Below are 7,909 nucleotides of genomic sequence, written 5' to 3' on the forward strand. Positions count from 1 at the left end.
GTAAAATGTATCTGTACACTGCAATGTGAAACAGTAGGATAACCACAGTGGTATTTAGGCAAAAGTCAGGTCTGTGGGACGTGCTCTGGCATGTGGAAACAGGTGATAGAAATGCAAACAATATCACTGTCACACACTTACCTGAGCAATGGCTTTAAACTAATAGAGGAGAGATGTAAATTAGATGTTAGGAAGAAATTGTTTCCTCAGATTGCCCAGAGAAACTGTGGGTGCCCCATCCCTTGAAGTGTTCAAGGACATTTTGGACAGGGCTTGGAGAAACCTGGGATAGAGGAAGGTGTCCCTGACTGTGACAGAGGGTTGGAACTGGGTGATCTTTAAGGTCCCTCCCAGCCAAAACCATTCTGTGCTTCTAAAAAAGCAGACTCGATGCAGCTGGGACATGAATTGCTTTTGGATACATTCTGGAAGTGAGACTGAAAATTCTCTGATTGCAATCTTGACACTATGAAGAGAGACAGAAATGGCATTAAATTAATTATCAGAATTTATCAAAATTTCCATGGCTGGAGTCCCTTTTGAAATTGAAACAGGTGATGTCATACTTTCTGTCTTGCCATGAAGTGTGTATGTGACAGGGTCTCCAAAAAACCTTCACAGGGCCTTTGAGTTTTTCTGCTGGTCCATCAAGTTTTTCTTTGCTACCTCACAGATGAATTCGCTGCCTTCACTGTGAAACTCAAAGAAATGTTCCCACCATTCCCTTACCCCATTTTATGAAGCCATCTGTTATGTCTTAGCATATGTTAAAATCTACATTTACAGGCACTTTTCTGTGCCTGTACAGCACTTAGCACAGAAAATGTACCTGGCTCATGGTTATAGACCCCAAACACAATCATAATCTGCTAAAAGCAAATGAAGCAAATTACTAGTGGAGAATTATTACTGATCCTTTTAAAAACTACTTTTGACAATCTCAGAAATAGTCCTCTGCACTAGTGCTTGTGGATGAATACTTCAGAAATTTTATGTTAATACAGTTTAAAACAAAGAAGCAAATGGACTCTCTCCTATTCCAGAACCAAGGGAAAGTCAAAAAAAGAGGGTGGAAGTGCATTTTAGTAGTAGTAGGGTCTCACAGCAGACCAAGAAGCATCAGCTCTTGCTTTGGAAGCCTAATAGACATTGTTCAAGGTCCCCCTGCCAGCTCTAGTACTTACATGGAAAACATCAGATTTTTTCTTGCAGAGACAACTAAGTGACTGCTTACAGATACCCGGGCCCATCCTTTTTTTTGAAGTGTATTTTTCCTCTCCCTTTTCACCCAAGGTTGTGGTCAATGCCCTCCTGGGAGCCATCCCTTCCATCATGAATGTTCTGCTTGTCTGCCTCATCTTCTGGCTCATCTTCAGCATCATGGGAGTGAACCTCTTTGCTGGGAAGTTTGGGAAATGTGTCAATATGACAGATGAAAATTCTGAATTAAATAGCTCGATCGACAACAAAACAGACTGTGGGATGTATAACAACACTGGAAAAATATTCTGGGTCAATGTTAAAGTCAATTTTGATAATGTTGGCTCTGGCTACCTGGCTCTTCTTCAGGTGGTAAGTGCTGCTTACCCTCAGTAGTCAGCACCTTGTCAGATGGGCTTGACCTTTTGTCAATTCCTAACTCGTCTCTGAGGGTGATGCAAGCAGTGAAATATCCTACAACTTGCTCTCCCCTTGTAGCTGGCTGTTCATGCACACAAATGGCAAAAGGGGGACAGATGAGACCCTGCTGTGATTTTCCAGGTGATAAAGTAACATTTGGTGAGCAGGTGCTGTTGCAGCCTCTAGCAGTTTTGTGATCCTGAGAGCTGGAGTCAATCTCAGATGGAAATCTGGGGCAAATAGTGACATTTCTGTCAAAATATGGATTTGCTCAGCCGTGAGGGTTGCATGGCCTTAAGTACCACGCTGATGAAGGTTTGCTCTGTCAGAATCCTAGGATAAAGTGTTCTGTCCCACCCTTGAGAGCTTTCATATCCTAACGAGGCTGAGAATGTCTCACACACAGCAGCAGCCAGAGCTCGGTGCTTTGTGCTTGGGAACTCAGCAAAGGCTCTTGCTCCAGTCAGGGTCATTTGGATATTGTGAATAATGTGAAGACTTTTAAGGTCAAAGTTCAACACATTTTCCATCATCTTTCATTCCAGGCAACATTTAAGGGTTGGACGGACATCATGTATGCAGCAGTAGATTCACGAGAGGTCAGTCATTGTATTCAAACCACATTTCTGGTGAATGCTACTGCTTTCTCCTAATGCATTATTAGTTTTGCACTTCTACATCTGCTGTTTGTCTGTGCTAAATACTTCCAGTAATTATTTTTTATCAGATGATGTAAACATTTAATCTGCAAATGATTCATAGTATCCTAAAGCTCCTCTGTTGCAATGGGGAGAGGGTTTCAGCCCTAGATCCACCCACTTAAACAGAACAAAGTGGAATGACTTTGGAGGGAAAGAATTTGAAATATAGAGGATGTCTTAATTTTATTATGAGTTCAAAGGAATAAAAGAATTTTTACATTATTTTAATATTTTAATACTGCTAATATTATATATGAAAATACAGATAAATATAAATAATATATATTATACAATGTTATTCATATTCTAATAATAATTATAATATTTATATTATAATAATATAAATATTAAAATAATGATAGTATTTTCATATACTGATATGGTTTTGTGTGTGTTTCAATGTATTTCTTCTTTGTTCTTCAATGTGAAAAGTTATTTTTCTTCTTCTGATTTTGTTTTTATTAATAACAACCATCACAGAAGTTTTTTGCTAAGAAGAGAAAAAAGAATAACAACATATCTAGGCCAAGATTTTTAATGGCAAGAGCTTGGAGTTTGACTTCTACATAGTTTGCTTGATTTTTCATGTACTGAGAAATTTACAGCTCTTGTTCTTATTGGAAGGAACTGAACTTCTGCAATGCCTGTGAAAATCATGTCAAGAATATTCAAACAAAATTTTGAGTTATGCACTATTGGTAGTTTTAAACTATACCACTTCTGTCACAATTAGCAGTAAGGCTGTAAATCATAATTACTCCTGGAATCAATTTTTGAGAGGAGCTTCAACATGAAGATTGTTCTGAACTGGGCCCATGTTGTTGTTGGTTATTTCTCAAGTTGCTTCTCATTCTTGCAGAAAGATGATCAGCCAAAGATGGAGAACAGTCTGTATATGTATCTCTACTTTGTGAACTTCATCATCTTTGGATCTTTTTTCACCCTGAACCTCTTTGTCGGTGTAATCATTGACAACTTCAACCAACAAAAGAAAAAGATAAGTGCCTTGGCTGTGCTTTTGAGAACAAGGTCCTATACCTGGAATCTAAAATTTCTATCGGCATTTACCAGAGCATTAATGATTAAGTTACAAGAAATAACTTTCTCCTTTCTTTTCCCCTGTAACCTGAACACCTAGCTCTTCCTGAAACATTTCAAAGCCTCTTAAAATTTCACTCCTTTTTGGGAGCTGAGCGTGACAGGAGACTTGTTATTTAGTAAGTGGTCTGCTACAGGTGCTCTGAAGAGTATCTTGGATATTCAGCAAGCCCAGCATGTGGGAAGTCAGGGATAGATTTGTTCCTGTCCATGTTTTTTGTTTTCATGCTTTTTGAGTGAGCCTAGTTTCACACCAAGACTTCTACTCTGTGAATGTCTGGTTTGTGCCACTGATTTTTCGGACACAGTTAGATGATATGAAAAGGGCCAGTACCAGCAAGGTGTAAAAATGGAAGGAATGCCAGTTTCGAGAATTTTAGACATTTTAAGTACAATAGTTTTCTTCTCACCAAATAACAGTGACATTTCCTTGTATACTTAGGTGGGGAAGATATCTTTATGACAGAAGAACAGAAAAAATACTACAATGCAATGAAAAAGTTGGGATCCAAGAAACCTCAAAAACCTATTCCAAGACCACTGGTAAGACTGAATTCTTCAAAGGGAAAAAGCATTGCAAAAGTACAATTTAATTCACTGAAAAGTGCATATATTTATATATTGCATATAAATGATTCATACTGTCTTTACATTGATACTCACACATTGACTGAATTATTTTATGGGTTAAATATTCATTAAGTTCTCTGCATAAATATTACTGGGTTTTATATTCACCTTGAAAGTGATGAAACTTCAGGATGGGAAGGGATTTCAGTGTCATTTTTATACTCTGCCCCTCTCCAATTTCACCAACTTCACTGTAGCTGAGTGACTTTGCAACATAAAAATTGAAAATGTTGGAAACATGTATGGATGAGTACTCCTTATTTTCATAACTGATGTCAGACGTATTTTTCCCCCCCTCTAGAACAGATATCAAGGCTTCCTTTTCGACATTGCAACATCCCAAATCTTTGATGTTGTCATCATGGGTCTCATCTGCCTCAACATGATCACGATGATGGTGGAAACCTATGAGCAAAGTGAAACGAAGACAAACGTGCTCAGCAAAATCAATATACTCTTTGTTACCATCTTTACTGCAGAATGTGTGCTGAAATTGCTGGCTCTGAGGCAGTACTATTTCTCAAATGCCTGGAACATATTTGATTTAGTTGTTGTTATTATATCACTTGTTGGTAAGTAAAATTGTCTGGAAAATTCTTTACTATATCAATTATTATTCTTTTTAGGAAAAAAGAGGTAGTTAAAATTTATTAACTGCAAATAGGCATTGAAATGTAAGTCGTAATACTGTAAAGTCTTAAGGAAAAAATAAGTACCCCCCTATGATGATATTAAATAATATTAAATGAGATTTAAAACAATTGTTTTAGTAAAAGTGTGTATATATTCATAATGGTTCTTTAGGGGTTTTTTTTTTTCCTCATCTGAAATACAGAATGAATATCCCATCATAGCATTATCACATTACATGATAATTTCCATTATCACAGATTTAGTGCCAACTAAGAAATCTTCAATCAGATCAAATTGTTAGGTTTTGTCATCTGTGTTTTTGATAGATGACTGAAATATATGGAGAATAGGAAGACTGGAATTAGATTATAGACAATGGAATTCAGTTTCTCTAAACTCGGGCATTGCTGACTGAAAATACACATTGTGTACCAGGATAGAAAAGATCACAAAAAATGTATTAGTTTTAATTTGAAGGGATTGCAATGGAAGAATGAGGTAAAGAGCTCAGTTGCAAATTTGAGCTTTCTGCCCATTTAACTATTCCTAGGGCTAGTACTGCCAACAAGCAACAGGCATTTAGGGGAAGAAGGATACTTCATTTCTTTAGTATGACTCATGTCTTGGGTAAGTAAGATTCCAGTAAGACTATGGCCCTTTCTTGAGAAAATTAAGTTTCTGGATTGTAAATACAGAAAAATGTACCCAAAACAGCTACATTTAGAAAAGACAAGCCTCTTCTAGTGCTACTAGATGTCACTTTTTTCATTCAAACAAAGAAAAAGTAGCATTCGTGTGTAGCTATGTCCCTAAATGAACCAAGAGCCATTACAGAAGTTGTGCATGCCACTCTACATCCATTACTGTGTTTGCTTCTACATATCTTGCCTATATTATCTCAATGGTAACCATGACACTGCATTTTATCTTGCTTTCTTAGTTTACCTTTGTAGTGTCAGTATTTGAAGACAAATGTAGAAGGTAACCTGAACCTGCTGAAATACTCATGCAACCAGAGCCAAAGAAAACCATCAGTCACCAAGTGTCAACTGATACAGATATTTGAAGTTGTGCACAGAAAGTTCCTTGTCATCTTTAGTGCAACAGGGACTGTCCTCTGATGGCTGAAGAATATAGTTCATAATTGCTGATTTCTACAACTATTTTTTTCAGTCAGCTTCTCCTGAAAGTAATTCTGGTAGAGCTTAGCAAGCACACATCAGATATTTTTGAGCTGTGAAGATATTATCATTCCAGCCTCCTTACTAGTTAAGGAAAATTGTGATATTCTAATGAGTTGTTATCCTTTCCTTTTCAGCCTTACTGCTTTCCAGCATTGGCAAAGCCTTCGAACATCTCTTACCACCCACACTCTTCAGGGTCATTCGCTTGGTCCGGATTGGGCGAATCCTGAGACTCATCCGGGGAGCCAAAGGAATTAGAACTCTGCTTTTTGCCTTAATGATGTCCCTGCCTGCTCTGTTCAACATTGGCCTCTTGCTGTTTCTGGTCATGTTCATTTATGCCATTTTTGGCATGGCTAACTTTGCCTATGTGAAGATGGAAGGTGGCATTGACGATATGTTCAACTTCCAAACCTTTGCTAACAGCATGCTCTGTCTCTTCCAAATCACCACATCAGCTGGCTGGGATGGTCTTCTCAGTCCTATTTTAAACACTGGGCCACCCTACTGTGATCCAAACGTAAAAAGTACCATAGGTGAATGTGGTAAACCTGCCATAGGTATTATTTATTTTGTAAGTTACATCATTATATCATTTCTCATTGTTGTAAACATGTATATAGCTGTTATTCTAGAGAACTTCAATGTTGCCACTGAGGAAAGTACAGAGCCTTTAGGGGAAGATGACTTTGACATCTTTTATGAAATCTGGGAGAAGTTTGATCCTGAGGCAACCCAGTTTATAACCGTCTCTGTACTTTCAGACTTTGCAGATGCTCTGTCTAAGCCTTTGCGTGTACCAAAACCAAACAAAGTTGAACTCACAGCAATGGACCTGCCTGTGGTCAGTGGGGACAAGATACACTGCTTGGATATCTTGTTTGCTTTCACCAAGAGGGTGTTGGGAGATTCTGGGGAGCTGGATTCTCTGAAAGTACAAATGGAGGAGAAATTCATGGCTGCCAACCCATCAAAACGATCCTACGAGCCAATATCAACTACACTCAGACACAGGCAAGAGGAAGCATCAGCCACGGTGATCCAGCGTGCCTACAGGTGTCACCTGCTCCTGCGCTCCCTCAAACAGGCTTCCTACCTGTACCAGCACAGAACTTGCAGCACTGACACTCTGGGGGATGCTGCTCCAGAAAACGAAGGACTTATTGCATCTATGCTGCGTGCAAATTACGGTAGGAGTGCTAACAAGTCTGAAACTTCGTCCTCAGTGTCCATTCCTCCGTCGTATGACAGCGTCACAAGGGAGAGTAGTGGCAATCTCATGGTTGAGAATGGAGAAATAACAGGCAATCAACAATCTCCAGGTGTTAAGTAGTTAATCGGTGACAAAGTTGTTAAGAATATTTTTAAATTTTCACAGAATATGATATAGTAAATACATGTCAGCTGAGGCAGCCTCCCTGTGAAACCAGGGCTGTTGATGGTGATCAGTTAATTACGGCAACTGGAGAATCATGGCCTTTGGCTCTGCTGTGTTCAGTTTTCTTCAATATTTACAAGTTCAGAGAAAGGTTTTGGATCTGTTTGATCAAGGGCATCCCACTGCACAGCAGGTCCCACAGTACCTGAGTGCTGTGACATGTTCATAGCAGTGATAGGCAACCTCAGCCGATATTTCCCCTGTAAAGGAAGCAGAGGAAAGTCCAAGCACCATTGGATCTATTGGAGAACAGAAAATGAATGTCAATATGAGCATAAATTGAAGAATAGAAAGGAGCTAAAATTTATTCCATTCCTAATTGATGCTATAATTATAAACCTGTTTAGCAAATGGCTGCTGATTTTTTAAATCTTTTTTTTTTTTTTTTTTTATGTTTAGGGACAGATGTCCCACATAGACCCTGCATGATCCACAGATATTCCACAGTGTAGTGGATTTCTTCCCATATGATCGATTTATAGGATAAACCAAGGCATGTATGTTATCATAGTTGTGTTACTGAAGTTTAATGAAATAATAAATACAAGTCTTAGTATTACAGAAGTCATACTGAGCAGAGCAAAACCTTGCTTTATGTTTTGCCT

At 38.4% G+C, this 7,909-nt stretch overlaps 1 protein-coding gene across 1 annotated transcript in view; it reads left to right on the plus strand.

The window, feature by feature from the left end:
• Positions 1-7,199, plus strand: part of LOC309579793 (sodium channel protein type 5 subunit alpha-like) — a gene marked incomplete at both ends in the record, with an annotated part of 33,412 nt that extends 26,213 nt beyond the window's left edge. Inside the window, 6 exons of the mRNA XM_082293281.1 lie at positions 1,294-1,572; positions 2,166-2,219; positions 3,181-3,322; positions 3,862-3,962; positions 4,351-4,621; positions 6,001-7,199. Of these exons, the coding sequence (XP_082149407.1) occupies positions 1,294-1,572; positions 2,166-2,219; positions 3,181-3,322; positions 3,862-3,962; positions 4,351-4,621; positions 6,001-7,199 (2,046 nt within the window). The remainder of the gene's footprint in view (positions 1-1,293; positions 1,573-2,165; positions 2,220-3,180; positions 3,323-3,861; positions 3,963-4,350; positions 4,622-6,000) is intronic.
• Positions 7,200-7,909: the final 710 nt, after the last annotated feature.

The sequence above is a fragment of the Coloeus monedula genome, assembly GCF_965178545.1.
Source record: "Coloeus monedula genome assembly, chromosome: 1".
NCBI classification, from domain to species: domain Eukaryota; kingdom Metazoa; phylum Chordata; class Aves; order Passeriformes; family Corvidae; genus Coloeus; species Coloeus monedula.